We start from the raw sequence: 21,196 nt of genomic DNA on the forward strand, positions 1-21,196 counted from the left end.
ATTGGACTCTATCAATGCAGTTAGTAATCTGTCTGTTCCTATGGACCCGCTGATAACGCTGTTGAGGCTTACTAATCTTGTGGAGGCACCGAAGCATAGTAAGCTGCTTCTCTTCTTCTCTAGCTATTACGCTAGAAGAGAAATTTTGTTGAGATGGAAGTTGCTGACACCACCCATGGTTTCTGGTTGGAAGGCAGCAATTGTCAGTGCTCTACCTGTCTATAAGCTTACATACATAAGCCGCAACTGTCCAGCAAAATTTGATACAATCTGGGATGGGTGGAGGCACTGGGTCTCACAGTATAGGTTGTGGTGTCTCCAGTTATTTCTCTGAAGATTTTTGTAGCATCTGAACACTGTGTTGCTATCTGTACTGCCTAATCCCCACCCATGTCCTCTTCCTTCCCCTTCCTCCTCCCCCCCCCCCACTCCTCCCCTTACCTCCTCCCGCCTTATTCCCCTCACCTTCCCCCCCACATTATTCCCCTCACCCCCCTCGTCTCCCCCCCCCCTTCCCCAGCAGGACACTGGCCTTTGGGTCACACTAGGTGCTTGTTTAACTAGCTTGCTCGGGTCGTATTTTCTGTTTGTAGAACTTTAATGCTTTAGGCTATTTGTGTATGCTGTATACCTTATCATATACTGACTGCTTGATTAGGTTTTATGTACCTCTCTTTGTCTGTACCACTGTGCATCTTCAACAAACGCAACTGTTAAAAAAATACAGATGGATGGGGATCTGTTCCCCATCTATTTGGTGGATTGGATAACAGTCGGATGGAAATGGACAGACGGCCCATAAAGGACACTCTGAATAAGCGAAGCAGATTTAGACCTGTCATCCACTTGCTCAGCGGGGATCAGCGGGGATCCGCTGACAGGTCCACCCTGTGTGACAGGGGCCTTAAAGTATGAGCAATGAGCTGCATTCAGATATAAATGAGATGTCCTGGTGTTATAAGATCAATCACACTGTTCAGTTTCATGCCACGTAATTTTATAACGGAAGATATGTGGGATGGATTCCTCCCTGCTGGGCAATCACATTTGAAAGGGGTAACCCATTAAGGGTTAGGAAAGTTTTTGGCTCTGAAGTGGCCATAGGTTATATGGACCAGTTGCAAGAGTCCAAACACAGCACGGCTGCTGTGTAGATCAATAAAACTGTTTAGTCTGTTGCTAGGTGGTTCTTTAAAGTCAGGACATACCATTTTGTAGCTGCATACAGCTCTCTGCTTCTGCTATCAGGAGAAATAACTTATATTGCTATAAATATTATTGTATTTTGTGAGAGATTATTTCCTTAGATCTACAGGCCTATTTAAAATTTGAACTTTGAAAATATATGTAATAATATCATTAAATGTTCTACTGCATGGGTCTCTGAAATTTCCAGACAAGGGGCCATTTTACTGTCCTTCAGACTTTAGGTGGGCCGGACTTTGGCCAGCAAGAGTGGAAAATGTCCTGGTATTAGTGGGGGTAAACCATGCCACATCTTTAGTGGGATGAACAGTGCCACATCATTGGTGTCAGTGGGAGGAATGGGGCCCCATCACTGGTGTCAGTGGGAGGAATAGTGCACCAACACTGGTGTCAGTGGGAGGAATAATGCCCATATTGGTGGTGTTAGTGGAAGGAATAGTGCCCTGTTGTTGGTGTACAGTGAAGGAAATAAGTATTTGATCCCCTGCTGTTTTTGAATGTTTGCCCACTCACAAAGAAATGATCAGTCTAAAAACTGAATGGTAGGTGTATTGTAACACTGAGAGACAGAATAGCAACAAAAAATTCAAAAGAAATGCAGGTCTAACAAATTATACACTGATTTGCATGTTCATGAGGGAAATAAGTATTTGATCCCCATCACAAAACATGACTTAGTACTTAGTACTTAGTAATCACAGAGGTCAGACGTTTCCTGTAGTTGGCCACCAGGTTTGCACACATCTCAGGAGGGATTTTGGCCCACTCCTCTTGGCAGATCCTCTCCAAGTCATTAAGGTTTGGTGGCTGACGTTTGGCAACTCAGACTTTCAGCTCCTCCACAGATTTTCAATCGGATTAAGGTCTGGAGACTGGCTAGGCCACTCCAGGACCTTAATGTGCTTCTTCTTGAGCCACTCCTTTGTTGCCTTGGCCGTGTGTTTTGGGTCATTGTCATGCTGGAACACCAATCCACGACCCATTTTCAATGCCCTGGCTGAAGGAAGAAGGTTCTCACCCAAGATTTGACGGTACAGTGCCCCATCCATCGTCCCTTTAATGCGGTGCAGTTGTCCTGTCCCCTTAGCAGAAAAACACCCCCAAAGCAGAATGTTTCCACCACCATGTTTGACAGTTGGGATGGTGTTCTTGAGGTCATAGGCAGCATTCCTCCTTCTCCAAACACGGCGAGTTGAGCTGATGTCAAAGAGCTCGATTTTGGTCTCATCCGACTACAACACTTTCAACTAGTCCTCCTCTGCATCATTCAGATTTTCAGTAACAAACTTCAGACGGGGCTGGACATGTGTTTCCTTGAGCAGAGGGACCTTGCGGGCACTGCAGGATTTCAATCCTTGTTGGCGTAGTGTGTTACCAATTGTTTTCTTGGTGACTGCGGTCCCAACTGTCTGGAGATCATTGACAAGATCCTCACATGTAGTTCTGAGATGATTCCTCACTGTTCTCATGATCATTGATACTCCATGAGGTGAGATCTTGCATGGTGCACCAGACCAAGGGAGAGAATGATTGCACCAACTGTTGTCACCTTCTCACCAAGCTGCTTGGCGATAGTTTGGTAGCCCAGTCCAGCCTTGTGTAGGTCTACAATCTTGTCCCTGACATCCTTGGACAGCTCTTTGGTCTTTGCCATGGTGGAGAGTTTTTAATCTGATTGTTTGATTGCTCCTGTGGACAGGTGTCTTTTACACAGGTAACAAAATGAGATTAGCAGCATTCCCTTTAGGAGACTGCTTCTAATCTCAGCTTGTTACCTGTATGAAAGACACCTGGTAGCCAAAAATCCTGCTGAATGATAGGGGATCAAATACTTATTTCCCTCATGAACATGCAAATCAGTGCTTAATTTGTTAGACATGCATTTCTTTTGAATGTTTTGTTGCTATTCTGCCTCTCAGTGTTACAATACACCTACCATTTGATTTTTAGACTGATCATTTCTTTGTGAGTGGGCAAACATTCAAAATCAGAAGGAGATCAAATACTTATTTCCTTCACTGTAAGTGGGAGGAATAGTGCCCATCATTGGTGTCAGTTGGAGGAATAGTACCCCATCATTGGTGTCAGTGGGGGAAATAATGCCCCCATTATTGGCGTTAGTAGGAGGAATAGCTCCCCAAAGGCTCAATAAAAGCGAGCAGAGGGCCACATCTGGCCCCCATTCTGAAATTTGGAGATTTCTGATCTACTGTATATCTTATGTTACAACTTTGGTAAATTGTATAATTACTTCCAGGATGATGTTTACAGTGAAAATTGGTCACTGAAAGAAGGTGTGTGTCAAGCCAAAATTTCTTTTTTTTTTTTTGCTTTTGGATGGTATAGATTTGCTATCGTCTGTGAGATTTCCTATCATTTCTTGTTATGTTTCTTGGACAAGAAATAAAGGAAAATCTCCCCAAGGGGACACAGTGAAATGAAAACTAACAGGTTCCCTACTCTATCCAAAGCTGAAAAGGAAAGTTTTGACCAAAACCCTATGAAAGGACTTTCAGGATCTTGACTTGTGATTAAAGAGATACCTAAGAAATGAGCTCAAACTCGGGTAATCCATTTATTGGTACATATGCATGATTATCACTCACAATTATCCATCTGTCCCCAGGAAGAATTGGATTACCCTCCATCCAATGTTCACATTATCGGAAGCAGCCTGGGTGCTCATATAGCTGGAGAAGCTGGGAAACGATTTCCCGGCATTCGCAGGATCACCGGTTTGTATTGTACTGACATTGTAGAGCTGTGGTGCCCCATTTGTCAGTAGTTGGAGCATTGATTTGTAAAGGAACTTTTAATAACAATAATCTCTATCAGTTTCATGTAACATGTCCCTAGTCTCCAACAGCACAATTTAAATCTCCAACCACTCTTGAAGAACAGCCCTTGACCATTTCTTCTAGTAAGTCCTACATATTAATTTTATATGCAGCCCTTTGGAGACATCAGGGGATGCATTTGAGGCTCCCTATACCTTGGAAGTCGACAACCACTGGTATACGATGTATAGGAGTCCTGTACCCTTCTCTCATAGATAGGCCCTGAATCTATTGTATCTTTGGGATTCTAGCACAGAGTAGAAGAAACACAAGAAAAGAAACCATTTGCTCTTCCCGTATTCATGTCCATATATTTTGCAGTGGTGCTCCTCACAGTAATTGGAAAGAATTGTGCTCAGCTCCTCCACAAAATATGCTCAATAGCAGTGTGATGGAAGCGTAGGCAGGACAGAACACACAAAGAAGATGGTAAACACACAAAGCTTTATTGAACTATGGAAGGCACTCAGTCAGGGTAGGAAGGTAGCGTCCAGGTACCCAAAAAGGGGAAGAGAGGGGAGGAGCCCAAAATAATTGTAATCCGGCCCACGATAGGGCAATCTAGGTAGCGATGGCCCGAGCACTCAGGGGGGGCAGTCTAGCTAGCTATGATACTCCAGACACGCAACAGGCAGTCCAAGCAAGTATTAATCCCGGCACACAATAGGGGCAGTTCAGGCAGCACTGATCTGGGCACTCAATGGGGCAGTTCAGGTAGCAATAATCTGGGCACTCAATGGGGCAGTTCAGGCAAGGGTAATCTGGGCACACAATAGGGGCAGTTCAGGCAAGGGTAATCTGGGCACACAATAGGGGCAGTTAGGGGCACACCACAACATGCGGTTTGTAGGGACACTCACGGTAGGCGGCTTGCAGACACTCAGCAGCAGGCGGCTTCCAGGGACACTTGATCAGCAGACAGGGGGCAGCTTTCCAGGGACAAAGTGGTCAGCAGACAGGGACCCTCATGGGGCTCAGCTTTCCAGGGACAACAGCAGGCTCATGGGGACTCAGCAGGGTCTAGGCTGTGGGGTCTGACCTCAGCTCCGACCTCACACAGCTTTCCAGAACAACAGCAGGCTCACGGGGACTCAGCGGGGTCTTGGCTGTGGGGTATGACCTCAGCTCAGACCTCACACAGCTTTCCAGGGACAAAGCAGTCAACATACAGGGATCCTCACGGGCTCAGCTTTCCAGGGACAACAGCAGGCTCACGGGGACTCAGCAGGGTCTTGGCTGTGGGGTCTGACCTCAGCTCAGACCTCACACAGCTTTCCAGGGACAAGGCGGTCAGCATACAGGGATCCTCACGGGCTCAGCTTTCCAGAGACAACAGCAGGCTCACGAGGACTCAGCGGGGTCTTGGCTGTGGGGTCTGACCTCAGCTCAGACCCCGCACAGCACCCTGTCCCGAGCAGGGGATGAACAGCAGGCTGGGTCCTGCACCGGCCTTCTTAAGCCGGCGCAGGGCGCTTTTCCGGTTGCCCCGGCAATGGCCGGCCCAGCATCAGGTTGCCGGGGCAACAAGGCACGCCCCCTCACTCGGGCCACGCTCAGGGAGCGCGGCCTTTGTCTCCGGCGTGTGCAGAGTGCGGGAAGCCTCATGCCCACGCTTCGCCCACCGGGGGGTGCACGGGGACAGGTCGGCGGCACTGCGCACCTGGCGGGGGGGTCGCAACTCTTCCGGCGATATTGCCGGGAGAGGTGTGATCCTTGCCACAGGGGCCACTTCCTCTCATCCTGCACAGCCTGTCTTCAAAGGTTGCGGCAGGATGAGAGGACTCAGCAAGGGGGGAGGGAGGGGGGAGGTGACAACAAAGGGGTGAGGTGACAACAGGCCGGGGGACAGCAGGCACAGGGGGGTGGGGGGAGGCACGGGCTCTCTGTGACAACTAGCCATAATCGAAACTACCAACATAGATCCTTTAAGTATATAATGCTCACCTGAAGTAAACCACTATACAGGTGGTACACAACATCTGTAACTTTACTGGGGCTTCAAAGGACAGGAAGGTGCCCTCATACAGACCCCTAGGGCCTCATAAGACAGGGCGAGGCCCAAAGGGCAGAAGGGAACATTGAACACATCTCTGGGACCCCAAAGAACAGGTGGGTCCCTCAGAAATAAAACAGCTGGGGCCCAAAAAAACAGAAGAGTCATGTTAATGCACACACCCTGAAACCCTAAAGGAAAGGAAGGCCCCCTCATACAGATCCCTAGGACTTCAAAGGGCAGGGCCAGGCCCAAAAGGTAGAAGTGAACCTTAAAGACATCTCTTGGACCCCACAGGATAGGTGGGTCCCTCAGAAAAAAACAGCTGGGGCCCAAAAAAACAGAAGAGTCATACTAATGCACACACCCCGATACCCTAAAGGTCCCATCATACAGACCCCTAGGGCCTCAAAAGACAGGGTCAATCCTTAGACAGACTCTTATCACTCCAAAGATCAAAAAAGTACCTCTGGGGCCCCAAAGGACAGGAGAGTACCACAAATCCCCCCCCCCCCCAAACCTTATGGAATGGAGGATCCTTATACAGATCTGTTGGGTGCTGGAGGACTCTTAGTCATACTCCCAGGGCTCCAAAGGACAAGAGAGTCCCTTGAACAGATCCCAGGTGGCCTCTTCTCTGGTGGTTACCAGTAGTGCTCTATATAATGGAATAAAGGCATAGGAGTATATAGTGCTGGACCTGCCACATCTGGAGATACAACTGCATTAGTGAAATTGCAGAAGAAGCAGGCTAAAGAGGAAGGAATTATAATGGTATACATAATGTGCACAGAGTATAATAGAATGATTTCTTTCCACCATCGTCTTGTGTCCTCTTCAGGAATTATTACCATATACTAATTCATGAAGAATATTATAACTTACATTGGGTTAACACACTGTAGATGTGTGCAGAAAATGTTGTAATACAAAGTCGATTACATCCCAACCTACTTGTTGGGTGCCCTGTAATTTCACAAATGCATATGCTCTGTAAGTTGCATTGCACTGCACTGAAAACATTTCTGCAGGACATTATTACATGCATTGAGGTGCATGGGCTGTTTGAAGAAATGTGCCACAGCACACAAGAATACATACACTGCAGAGTGCTGGGTTATGGGGTAAGTGGGTCCTTCTATCTTCATGTTTTGTTGAGTCACTCTAATTCAAAAACAACCTTTGTGATCTAATTTCTATAACACTATAGCATATAATATTATAGCACAAACAAAATAGGAAATTCCTTTTCTTTTCCTTCCCTTCCTTTTAAAATTAAAAAAACCCCAATGCCTCAGTGCAGGATCTTCGTTATTGCGGACCAGCCACTGTTGCTCTCTTTCCTTGTGCAAAGTGAATAGTTTTGTAACCATCCTCACCTGTAGTTCTCTGCAAGTGGTCTGTAGTTTCCTACAATTGAGTCTCCTGGGTCCTTCCCAAAAGCCTAGAATTCAGCTTTAAAGAGAAAAAAAATGGGTAAAAAAATGAAAACCCAAGTCAGATACAAACAATCATGAATAGGAAATTGATATATGCTGTATAAAATAAATCACAGATTGCACATTATCTGACCTGCTTTTCTTAGCATCCCTTAATAGTTTTTAATTCCAATACTCTTGTAATGGTTATCCCTTTCTGCAGGTCTGGACCCAGCTCGGCTGTACTTTGAAAACACACCAGAAGAAGTCCGGCTTGATCCGTCTGATGCTGGTTTTGTGGATGTCATTCACACTGACACAGCTGTATTACTTGGTATTTATCAAAATATCTCTCTTTCTGTCCATTCTGGGTCCAACTTGCAAGAGTAGTAGAATATATGCACATACATAGCAGATGGTACATAGATTTTCTATGTGTGTGTCAACATACATACGGGTACTTATCATTGGAATCTATTTATTTCCTTTACTTTTCTGTTTATCAGAGATTCCTGTGAGGTGCACTGTGCATGACTAGTTGCAATGATATTTCAGCTGTCAGTGCAGAAGCTCCATGTATGTTCAGATCACCCCCTGCAACCAACAAGATCTGAAAAATGGGATGGGGTCAAAGGGATGTAAGAAAGGAGAGAAGACAAAAAGAAGTTGTTGGGGTCACAAATAAGGACAACGAAACAGCTTTACAAAAGTGGCTGGGCAACTAGAACCGGTTTGTGTACAAAGATTGTTCATATGAAAAATACACATGTGATGGTGCCAAATAATATAGAAATTATAGCACAGGACCTGGATACTGGATAGTGTGTTGCGTTTGATTGTGTAATCTCTTATGGTAGCCATACATGCTTCAATAAATGATCAATTTCTTTTTCAAAAAATCTCTCCCGATAGGAATAGGCAATCAATAGTCAATAAAACATTTGATCGATATGCCACAAATGGCGAAGTGGATTCTGATTGATAGTTAGAAGATATGACAACAAGTCACCATACCATCTTGTGATCTGATTGATGGAAAGATGATCAAATTCAAGAACCAAGCATCTTCCGCCCTTGATTCAGTGTGATTGAATCAATTGAGTCTAAAGCCAGCCAAAGATAGATCAAATCTCATCCGGTTCAGCAGGGATCCATTTAAGGACAGGCTGGTTGTACTGAAGTCAATCCGTCAGTTGACTTTAGTACAACCAGCCTGTCAGATCTTTTGAATGCAATCACTGCGGGCCACTAGCAGTAACCATTGTGTTCTGCTGATGGCAGAAAATAATAGGTTCACGGGAGGTATTCCCCCATCAACACTGAATGTTGATGGAGGAATTGAGAAATTTTGTTTCCTGCAACCCATGGTTACAGTAAATAAAGTTACATCATCTAAGGCTTACCTAAATCGATCAGAACAGAAGTTATGCCTATTGTGGGTTTTTTTTTTTTTTTCTTGCTGACTCAACAGCTTTGACCAAATTGCACATTGATCAGGTAATGAAAAAGAAGCTTTTATGGCCACCATTATAGGTCATCCATCTGTGTCTGCAGTACTGCCCCCTGGACTGAATGTAATTCAGTGGACAAGATATCCTGGTCACCCGCCTAGCTCTGACTGTCCTGTGGCACACAGCCCTGATGGCAAAAGTAGAAAAGGGAGAACTTAAACATTAGGAGAATGGAATGTTAATCAATATCATGTTCTTTATGCCAGGACTTGGTATAGTAAAACCAATAGGACATTTCGATTTTTACCCGAATGGAGGCATACATCAGGCGGGGTGTCCCGAAAGACTGGCATTCCTGTGGATCATGCGTGGTAAGGATTTATGCTGCAGTATCAATCGGCTTTATGTAGTGTTGAGATCGGTCATGTTCATGGTTTTTTTTTGGTCAAGTTGGCAGGCATCATAATTGATAATGGATCTGCAAAGAATAACATTTTGGGGGGATTTTTATGTTTTTTTCATAAATGACTTGTCAAAAGTTTGTATATTTTTATTTCTAGGGGCCTTTGTGAATGAGTAGGGATACTATTTACATGGGAGGGGGCAGTATATGGGGACCCTCTTATTATTAAAGGGGGCTGGCAAATTCTATTAAGCCCCCCCTTCAAAGACCCCTACAACCATGGGCCAGGGTTGAGGGAAAGGGCCAGTGTTCTCTTTAACATGGAGGCTCTCCTCCATGTTGAGGGCATGTGGCCTGGTATGGTTCAGGGGAGAATGGGGGCACCTGCCCCCTTTCCTGGCCAGCCAGACTGCATGCTTGGATTAATGGACTGGTATGGATTTTTGGGAGATCTCACACTTGTTTTTTTTTTTCATTTGTGTGTTTGTTAGTAACCCTTTAAAATCCACTAAAACTGGAGAGTACAAAATCTCTGCTTAGAAAGCAATCATCTTCCAGGTTTTATTGCCAATGTTTAATTGAACAAGGTGAAGTTAGAAGCTGATTGGTTACCATGCACAGCTGCACCAGACTCTGAGTGCTCCAGTTTTAGTAAATCTCCTACAAAGGGTTTGCTATGCATCTCGGGGAGCACTCCATGCATTTTTTTTATTCCTAATGTAGGATGTGCTACAGGAAAAAAATCACTGGTCCTGGCATCATGTAATTTTTTTTGCATTGGTACATGTTCCCTGGGGTTGTGCCTACCTGGTGGTGAGTTATATAAGTTAGATCCAGCTCTCTGTGTGTTAGGGTATATTACCGCAGGTATAAAAATATATTCTTTAATTGGCAGACATGTTGGAGACATTCGCCTGCAACCACTTCCGAGCATTCCACTATTACATGCACAGCATCCAATACCCCAGTGGCTTCATCAGTTACCCCTGTGACAGCTATGAGAACTTCACCTCTGTAAGTGGCATTTACTGCAGTACTGACAGATTTCACGGCCCTACACCATGGGGCTGGAGAACAAAACAGAGTTGTTGCAAAATTGTTCATTTTATGAAAGAATTAGGCAAGAATTCTGATTGGTTGCTATAGAAAGAATCTCTAATGTTTTGCTAAAATTGGTTTCCTTTTTTTTACAATCTTTTCTTATCTTCCTGCACTCAAATGTAATTCTTACTAATTTATTATTATACAGGATTTATATAGAACCAACAGTTTGCGCAGCGCTTTACAAAATGAAGTTAGACATTACAGTTACAATACAATTTGGTACAAGAGGAAACAGAGGGCCCGGCTCCTGGGAGCTTACAATCATTTCTTGTCATAATCTAATTTTTTTGCTGATTTGTAAATGTGATGTGAGAAAAAGATGAAAACTCAACACTGGCAAAAACCAAGGAAAAACCTTTTAATGCTCAAGAAGGAAATCAAGTACTTCTGCTTCCTCTCTTCCTGCTAACTGGCCAGTGCGGTTAAGAGTTTTTATTGCTGTCTGTGTTCCTGTTAAAGAGATACAACCTTTCAACTTGTCTTGGAAACAAGCTCAACTCTGTATATGCAAAGGAAAATAAGGGAGCTCAGGTCCATAATGGGGATAGTACTGACATGACCCAAAAGAAACTCAATGACTCAATATTGATATATGGTCCAGAAACATTTAGACAAAGTAAAGGGGAATGAAGCAGGTGGACCAGGTGACATGCACCCATGTGTCCTCAAAGAGTTGAACTCTTATTGCTAAGCCTTTGTTTCTAATGTTTAGAGACTCTTTAATAACTAACTCAGTACCACTTGATTGATACAAGGTCAATGTGGTGCCTACAGTATATATAAAAAGGGATCAAAGTATTTACCCAGTAATTACAGGCCACTTAATTTAACTTCTATACTCAGGAGGATACTTGAGAGTTTGCTGAAAGACCTCATACAAGAGTTTTTTGTAAAAAAAACAATATTATGAGCAATAGTCAGCATGAATTCAAGACAGAAATTGTTAAAGAAATCTGATTTTTTTTTCATGAGGAAATTAGCAAAAACTCTGCAAAACTTTGCAAAAGTGTTTGGCACAGAACCCCCGCTTGCACGGCTTTTGTGTAAGTTAACCTCTTTAAGCCCACTGACAGTACTTTAATTGTGGATGGGTGGCTTCCTAGGCTCAGCAATGTAAATATACATTGTCTAGAACATGCGCACTGGTGTGCCCCCTGAGGCGCTGCTCCTGTGTCCGCTGTGTCGAGTGAACACAGCGGATTTCTGTTTCTATGCAATCAAATAATCACAATGTAAACAAAACTGCTATGAATGACTTTCATATGATTAGCTATCACATGGAACCTAGCCCAATCACAGCACCCTTTATCATGTTATAGCTGTGGACCAATCATAGCATGTCAGTTAAAGCTATTGCTTATGACAGCGATCATCACTGTTATAAGCAATCAGATTATGATGTTATAAGCTTTACATACGGTCTCCAGTCAGTATCTCTGACCACTGCCACACCAGTCATATTATGACATTGTATTGTACTGGTGACTGTATGTTAAAAAAAAATTGTGGAAAAATAAAAAATTATTGAATTTCTTCATTTTTCAAAAAATTATAACAAAAAATTACAACTTAAGAAAACTCACTATGTCTCTTACCAAATACCTTGGACTGTCTACTTTCCAAAAAGGGGTCACTTGGGGAGTATTTGTACTGCCCTGGCATTTTAGGGCCTCCAGAAATGAGAGAGGCCATCAGTATATCAGGATTGATCAATTATCATATATATATATATATATATATACGGTATATATATATATATATATAAATATATATATATATATATAACACCCTGCTGCAAGTGTTGATGCAGGATGTTAAAACGAACACAAGACAGCAGTATCCTGCAGAATAGTGGCATTCACACTCTGTAGAAGAGCAGCACCATGGAGCTTGTATGCTGAACCGCAGGACTTTACTAAGGAGCAGTGTAGTAAAGAACTACATTGTCCAGAGGAGCAGGCGTGTGGGTGAAGGCATATATATGTGAAAGCCCAGGAGATGAGACAGGAAGTGAGAAGAGAGAGATCTGGAGAGAGGAGTGTGCTGACTGTGGAAGGACCGGGCCAGGCCATGGAAATAGTGAGAGAAGGGAGGCAAGAAGAGTTTCCTGATCACTGATCTTGCTGCATTGCGGAGAGAGCTAATCTGTCAGCAGGTGACCGGATGGATTGCTGCAGGTGGGACTGGAGAGTGTGGGGGTCTTATCGGAAAAGTGCGAAAGACAGCCAGAGCTCGCCAGATGCCATCCCTTGGGTGAGAGAGTCCCAAGCATTACCAAGGACAGGGAACACTGACACCTGTTCCACCTTTGCTATTCTCCTGCACACAGTTGTGGACATTGCACATAGTTATTAGAAGTTCCTTCATCTACTATCGTTTGACCACACTTAACACAACCTTATCACCAGAACTGTTAGCAGGACAGTCAGGCCACAGACTGAACCACCGCTGTGTCACCACTATCATTATTGCACTCTATTAAGGAGGCCTTTTCCTATTGTGCCTATAATCTTGCAGTCCAGAGAGGGGTTGTCCTGTGCCAACAATCACTTCTGCCAGCTTAACCACTTGTTGCTTTAGATTCACTAGTGGCTAGTGCTTTAAAGGAATATCACACCAGTCAATTTTTGCTTCCAGGAGGAGTGCTGTTCTTCCCTTCCTTTATTGCATTGTTTCTCAGAGAACCATAATTCACACCTCTTTTCACTGTGCCCCAACTGGGCCCCATCACATGCGTAGAAGACTCTTCTTAAAGAACTTTAACAAACATTGGTGGGTTTAGGGTAAATAGCTTTTTCCTTATCTCAGGCTACCTCCTTGCCATCAGGTCCTGAGGGCCCAAAGTGAGCTAGTCTACCTGCTTGATAGTTCTCACTGTTCACTGGGGACTGTAAAGCCACCTCAGGTTGAAGGTGTTGGGATAGTTTCTGAAAAGCAGGTCTGCTAACATTAACTAAGACCCTGTGATAAGTGTTGTTTTCTTTCATTGTTTAACCCTTTCAATACCGTGCAATTTTACACCTTCCTGCCCAGGCCATTTTTCAGGTTTCAGCGCTCTCACACTTTGAATGACAATTGCGCGGTCATACAACACTGTACCCAAACTAAAAAATTTATCATTTTCTTCACACAACTAGAGCTTTCTTTTGGTGGTATTTAATCACCGCTGGGGTTTTTATTTTTTGCTAAATTAACAAAAAAAGACCAAAAATTTTGAAAAAAAAACACATTTTTCTTTGTTTCTGTTATAAAAGTTTACAAAAAAATAATTGTTCTTCATAAATTTAGGCCGAGATGTATTCTGCTACATGTCTTTGGTGAAAATAACCCAAATTAGGATGTATTATTTAGTTTGTAGGAAAGTTATAGAGTTCACAAACTATGGTATAGATCTGAATATTGATCAATCCTGAAGTACTGACGGCCAATATAATATCTTGAGGTCCAAGAATGTCAGAATAGTACAGAGATCCCCAAATGACCCCTTTTTGCAGAGTAGACAGTCCGACGTACTTCATAAGAGGCATGGCGAGTTTTTTGAAGTTGTATTTTTTTGTCATAATTTTTCGGAAAATGGAAAAATTAAAAAAATTATTTTCTCTATTTTTTTTTTTACATACTGTCACCAGTGCAGTACAGCGTCATCATATAACTGGCATGGCGGTGAACAGGGACACTGACTGGTGACAGTATGAAAAAAAAAAAAATTTTTTTTTTTTTTAATTTGTTTTAATTTTTTTATTATATTTATTTTTTTATTACTTTTTTTATTTTTTTTAAGATTTTTTTTTCATATTTTACTATGACCAAAGTAGTACAATGTTACCATAGTAACATTGTACTAAGTAGTACAATGTTACCATAGTAACATTGTACTACTTTGGGGACTTTGGGGAAGTGATCAGTATTTTTTTTTTTTTTTTTTACACAATTTGCTTATATCAAAGAATTACTTTGCTATAAGCAAGCATTTACCTGAATGAAATCGATTCATTCAGCTTTTTTTTTTTCTTTTTTTTTTTTGTGCTTAGCTGTGATTTGGTCACAGCTAATCACATGACATGTGCATGTGATTAGCTGTGATTTGGTCACAGCTAATCACATGACATGTGCATGTGATTAGCTGTGACCATTCACAGCTAGGCACTAGTATACAATGGATGGCATGAATGAAGCCATCCATTGTATACAACTGTCATGTGATAAATATAAATAAACAGCGCAAACATAGACCTTTAAATCAAATCAATATACAAAGTGCAAACATATATAAAAAATTATATTAATAGTGAAGTCCATCATGGTTAATAGACAACAAAAGTTCAGAAATCTCAAAAAAATATTTTGTGCAAAAAAATTTTTCAAATTCTTCTAATGTAAAGAAAAAAAAAAAAAAAAATCTTCCACCTTCCACCCGTGCAAACCAACATCAAATGCACTCACCAGATTTAGGTGAATGAAACGCCTTTTAGGAATTTATATGGGATCCTAAACCCTCTTTCGTATCCACTCTATAGGAATCCTCACCTTCAGTGTAGGCTCCACCATACAACCGGGGAGAGAAAAATCTCAGATAGTGTAATATTGCAGAATACCATTTATGAATAAAATCAAGGATTAAGGCCACTCACATTTAAATCACTTTAAAAAGGCATATTTATTAGGACAAGCTTCTTCCAGATGGACAATGAATGTAAGACAACCTCCCATGGAATCTCACATCACAGCTCCAGGATACAGCAGAAGTTCCACAGAGACCAAACATACACAGATCCCAAAAGATGGCCGCTGGAACGCACCGCTCAGCGTGCGCTCCACTCACCGGAAGTGACGTCAGACGTACGGGGTAACAACCGGAAATGCGTCGGCGCGTTTCGCCCCTCCCATCGGGCGTTCTCAAGACGTCAACTTGAGAGGGGCGATGGGAGGGGCGAAACGCGCTGACGCATTTCCGGTTGTTACCCCGTACGTCTGACGTCACTTCCGGTGAGTGGAGCGCACGCTGAGCGGTGCGTTCCAGCGGCCATCTTTTGGGATCTGTGTATGTTTGGTCTCTGTGGAACTTCTGCTGTATCCTGGAGCTGTGATGTGAGATTCCATGGGAGGTTGTCTTACATTCATTGTCCATCTGGAAGAAGCTTGTCCTAATAAATATGCCTTTTTAAAGTGATTTAAATGTGAGTGGCCTTAATCCTTGATTTTATTCATAAATGGTATTCTGCAATATTACACTATCTGAGATTTTTCTCTCCCCGGTTGTATGGTGGAGCCTACACTGAAGGTGAGGATTCCTATAGAGTGGATACGAAAGAGGGTTTAGGATCCCATATAAATTCCTAAAAGGCGTTTCATTCACCTAAATCTGGTGAGTGCATTTGATGTTGGTTTGCACGGGTGGAAGGTGGAAGTTTTTTGTTTTTGTTTTTTTTTTGTTTGTTTTTTTTTTTTTTCTTTACATTAGAAGAAGAATTTGAAAAATTTTTTTGCACAAAATATTTTTTTGAGATTTCTGAACTTTTGTTGTCTATTAACCATGATGGACTTCACTATTAATATAATTTTTTATATATGTTTGCACTTTGTATATTGATTTGATTTAAAGGTCTATGTTTGCGCTGTTTATTTATATTTATCACATTTTGTGTTCACCACATTGCACAGCAGCAGGATAGATCCTGTAGTAGGGTGTTTAACTTGGCGCAGGAAGATTTTTTTAGTTTTTACAACTGTCATGTGACCTGCTGTGATTGGTCACAGCAGGTCACATGGTACAAGCAACGGGAGGCGGTACTCGGATCTGTCATCGGCCGTGTCCGAGGTGCACGGCCGGTGACAGATCGCGCTGCTGCGCCGCTCTGCATTAGTGCAAACTGCGCATGTGCGGGAGCACGCCAAATGGAGTGCACCCGGAATGCAGGAACACTTTTGAAGCCGCCAAACGGCCATTGGCCGGGCAGCTAATGGTTAAAGTTGACACAAGCTGCATTGAAGTGCTATAAACCTCTTACCAAGTCACTCTAATCAATGTGTGAGTCTACTGATTTGAGAGTGATATCCAGTTAAGAGTGTACTATAGTGTCAGCAGGGGTTGGGCTTTCAGAAAGGGGTCCAGAGCAACAGGGAGCTCAAAAATATTCCAGAAACTCCTAAGGGGGTAGTGCTACACATATAAAAAGTAAAAGTAAAATTCCAGTATCCATACCATAGTTTATAGGTGCTATAACTTTCACACAAACCAATTAATATACACTTATTGGGATTTTTTTTTACCAAAGACATGTAGCAGGTTTACATTTTAGCCTAAACGTATGAATAGATTTGATTTTATTGGATATGCTCTACAACAGAAAGTAGGAAATTTTTTAAAATTTATATAGCAAAAAATAAAAACCTAGTGGTGAGCAGATACCACCAAAATAAATCTCTATTTGTGTGAAAAAAATATATAAATTTAATTTGTTTATTAATTTATTTGCATTTTAATTGCATTTTGTCCAATTAAAATAGCACAGTGCTGAATAGCAAAAAATGGCCTGCTCATGAAGGGGGTAAAACCTTCCTGAAGTTAAGTGGTTCAAATTCAATTTGTAAATCGGTAGATAACTGGTTAAAAGACTATATTCAGAGAGTAGTGGGTAATGATTCACACATACGGGTTATTAGTGGCGTGCCCCAAGGTTCAGTATTGGGACCCCTATTTTTTAAAACCTACATTTAGGTAAACCTTTTGTAAATAAAAAATCAGTACATGGGAAGGTACTTACATTTGAGCTAAAGTGTCCCTTGTGCTGGAGCCGGCTGTCATGGTGAAAATCCTTTGTCCTCTGCCCTGCCCATCCCTTCCCTATACTGTGCAGCCATAATCCATAATCTGATGCTCCAGGGGTTATTAGAGCCAAGGGCCTTGTCACAGAAACTCATCATGAGTGATGACTATGCCTGCCCTTTCCACCCCCTCCTCCACTTATAGAAGTTATACTACAGCTTTCATGAATGAACAGCTGTCTAATAAAAGGTCAACCTCCTCCATTCATAGTGCGCCTTTTTTTAGGGTTCTTTATATGGAAGCTTTCTATTTTTATTTTTCAATGCCTTTTTTCAACCTAACTATTTAACTATGTAACCCCTGTCACTGGGAGAGAAAGTGAAGGAGAAACCTAAATGTTGAGTTGCCACCAGAAAAGAAACAGAAAAGAAATAGATGGAATTGATTATAAAATCTGACAGGTGTTTTAATCATTCCTCAGTCCATCTAAAGTTAAAAAAAGTCTTGATTTTAGTTATACTTAAATGTTAATCTCCAAAACTGCGTATTAAAATAACAGATGGTTGTGTCTTCTCCTTCCAGGGCTCCTGTTTCCCCTGCCCCTTCCAGAGATGCCCCACTATGGGTCATCACTCAGAACAATATTACAACATCACAGACCCAAAGATGAAACTCTACCTGACCACTGGCAAGGACCCTCAGAACTTCTCCAGTGAGTAAAGGGGGAGGAAATTCTTTTGTGCTGCCCAAGGTCACCATTTTATTCCTCAGTTCTTGGAAGATAACCTGGAGAGGTGTACAATGAAGAATTCTCTCCAATATATAATGGTGTAAAAAGGTGAAAAAGAGACCATAGATATTGGTGGAATAGATAAAAATAGGTGTGTGATGGTACGTATTTATCAAGCTAGTATTAAATTACCTAGTATTGGTCATATTCAACTGAACTTTTTAATATAAGACGCCTCTGTTCATCCAAGCCTTTGCTATTGAAGAATTAAGAAATTAGAAAAGAACAAACAACCCAGATAAGCAGCGAATTGTCTTCAACATTACACAACAAGTCCAAATGAATGTTACCAACTGCTATTAGATATAGAAATATAGAAAAAAGAATCATAAAATTGTACAAGAGCGAATTCCCAGGTTTTTTTTTCCTTGTTTGAGATCTGGTGAAACAAAATGTAAAATCCCCACAGGGTGCTTTACCACTGCCAGGACTGGAATAAGAAACATATTATGGAATATTGATATGAATGTTTCCTGTTGAAAATCTGAAAACTCCTGGCATTCTACCTTCTCTGCAGGTTGGAAATATAAAATTTATTTAACATTAAACGGAACAGCAGAAACATCTGGAAAAATGTATGTATCACTTTATGAGGCTGGAGGAAAAATGACAGAGCATCTGCTGGAGAGGTAAGACAGAGAATCTCTAGCCATAACCTATGGCCATGCCGTGGCAACATATAGGGTAGTATACTGTAACTAAATATGTGTATCTGCTAAAGTGTGTCATGTAGACCTGCATATCTGGAAAAACATTGATGTTTACAAATCTCAATAGCTGAAGCTGAAATTTACACACATAAGGACTCATTGCAGTGACTTCAGAGCAATGACTCCTTCCCTTATTAGTTGGAAGTGTTAGAGAGAGTCAGAAAGCTTTTACCCCTAGCAGTGTAAGAAGCCCCACTTCAAGGTGATTTTTTTTCTTAAGTGGAGCTTTAAAGTCTCATATAATATTTAGCATGGTAATGTCCATTTAAAAGTTGTTTTCAATCTATTTTTAATCTGCAGCTTTTATTAAAATATCCCCTGGTGATCCTGCCTTAAGGGGCTTTGTTCAAGTACCTCCTAATATAGGGTGCCCTTAAAATAGGAAGTGCTCTGTCCCTAACAAGTATCAAATCACCTTATCAGTGACTCGGTGTACTAGACAGTTCAGTTCTTGTAGAGCAAACTAGCTCTGGTGTGGCTGCTCTCAGGAAACCGGGGTGCCTGTAGCTGGAGGCCTCTGGATTTTAGGATCTGTGTGTAAAAAGTCTAATGAGCATACCAGTCCAAAAATCTAGTCTAGCCAAATATTTTATTTTTAATGTTTAGCTCAGAACAAGCTATCATGTTTTAAAAGCTCCCTCTTCATTAGGGTTTGTGTGACCTGGAATAGTAGCACTCAGTTTGGGTTACGTAGTAGAAGACGTTGGGTTATACTGACACTTAGCCCTATTATAGCCCCAGTCCAGCCGTTAAATAAGCCCTAAAGAAGTAGGAGGCCCATACCCTAAAATGAGTGTGCTGTAACTGACGTCCTCATTTAATAAATATTTTAGGTAGGATGGCCATCTTTACTGGGCACTTTAATCTTGTATCCAGAGAGGTAGCTGCCTAGGACTTCAGCCAGGTCGACACACTACACGCTTTCACTTCCTCCAAGGATGGCACCCCCTCTTTTGGATTTACACTAAACCCTGTTCCTTCCTAGTCCTACATACAGGAATTTTGGTGTGCTTTCAGAAAACGCACCAAGACTGTCTAATCTAATACAAGGCTATGAAAAAGCGCAGGCAACCTGCATGGAAACTGCGAGTACACTGTGCTGCACCTGTGCAGTGAGGAAACTGCACTGGAGCAGTGTGCAAGGGGACTTAGACTTTAAAGAGGAATTTTGGTCCAGTTTTAAACAAATTAAAAGTCAGCAACTACAAATACAGTAACCAGGCGCGGACTGACCATTTGGAAACTCGGGCACTGCCCGAGGGCCCGGGGTCAGTAGGGGGCCCCATGAGATGCCCCTGGTACCTTTTTCATAGGCTTTTTTGAATTTGGGCAAGGGCACAGGGGCCCCATGATCCCCTATTGCCCAGGGGCCCCATGAGTTGTCAGTCCGCCCCTGACAGTAACTATTGACTTTTAACAAACGGGTGCTCACAGCCCAGGAGATGTATTCACTGGAGTCAATCCTTCACCAGGCTTCGGATCCCTGGCTCCCAGTGGTGGGGGGTGGTGAAGGAGAAGGATGAGTGAAGCTTTCACTTTAAGTGAAGGTCTGCTTCAAATGAATCCCTGGTAGTGAAAAAACAAATAATAATCCACAGTTTAAAGAACAAACTGAATGTCATCAAGTTAAGGATCTACTTTAACTCTAGCCTTGCCTTCACTTTTGCGCACTTGTACCAGCTCCTCTCCTGTACTGAAATTGCTTATCCTGATTTCCCTGCACACTGTGAGCTTTAGAAGCAGCAAGTCAAATTAAGCCCAGATAGCTTCCTGGCCGAAGGATGTCCATCACATAGCCTTTTCCTCCCCAACCTGACTATCCCTGCCCCCCCCCTTTATTCACTGGATTTTAGAATTACATGTGGGCGTTACCATAGTTCTCTGTGTTCAGCACCCTGCTAGACCATTGTCTGCCTTCATTGCATAAAGAATATTCATTTCATTAGTGTTTTAATGAGGTGTGAAAGGAAGAACCGGGGAAGACAAAAGAATAAGTAGATTAATTTCAGCTTTAAATGCTTATTTGTAAAAAAAAAAATTAAATATAGTTAAAAAAAAAAAAAAATATATATATATATATATATATATATATATATATATATATATATATTTATATATACAACAGTTTGTAATCATACAATGTTGACACACAACCAATAAATGTACTAATGAATAGTATGTAATTACTGTATGTAATTCAGAATTCAGTACAATATTTTTTTTCCCTCCATAGTTACAGTCTGGTCCCTGGGAAAACCTATTATGAGTTTATCGACTCCGAAGTGATGTTACATCCATTAGATCATTTAACATTCCACTGGACCCCATTACAATTCAACAATTTCACGTTAGATCTGGGAGCATCCAGATTTGACATACAAACCGGAGAAGATGGAACCATGTAAGCCACTCACAATGTTCTGTATGGCAGAGGAAATAGTGCTGATTGGGTTAGAGACAGCCAGGAGGCAAACAACTAATTGCTCTCTGTTATGCTTTCCTTTGATCAGTTCCCCTC

The 21,196-nt window shown here is 42.0% G+C and overlaps 1 protein-coding gene across 1 annotated transcript in view; it reads left to right on the forward strand.

Moving 5' to 3' along the window:
- The window catches only part of LOC149445227 (pancreatic lipase-related protein 2-like), a 43,768-nt gene that overhangs the window by 21,151 nt on the left and 1,421 nt on the right, over positions 1-21,196 (forward strand). The window contains exons 5-11 of the mRNA XM_089654066.1: positions 3,833-3,941; positions 7,678-7,788; positions 9,172-9,276; positions 10,204-10,322; positions 17,761-17,890; positions 18,486-18,597; positions 20,912-21,079. Coding sequence (XP_089510192.1) covers positions 3,833-3,941; positions 7,678-7,788; positions 9,172-9,276; positions 10,204-10,322; positions 17,761-17,890; positions 18,486-18,597; positions 20,912-21,079 — 854 coding nt within the window. The remainder of the gene's footprint in view (positions 1-3,832; positions 3,942-7,677; positions 7,789-9,171; positions 9,277-10,203; positions 10,323-17,760; positions 17,891-18,485; positions 18,598-20,911; positions 21,080-21,196) is intronic.

This window comes from Staurois parvus, unplaced genomic scaffold (genome assembly GCF_062004578.1).
Source record: "Staurois parvus isolate SC_StPar_1 unplaced genomic scaffold, SC_StPar_1.0 ptg000737l, whole genome shotgun sequence".
Taxonomy (NCBI): Eukaryota; Metazoa; Chordata; class Amphibia; order Anura; family Ranidae; genus Staurois; species Staurois parvus.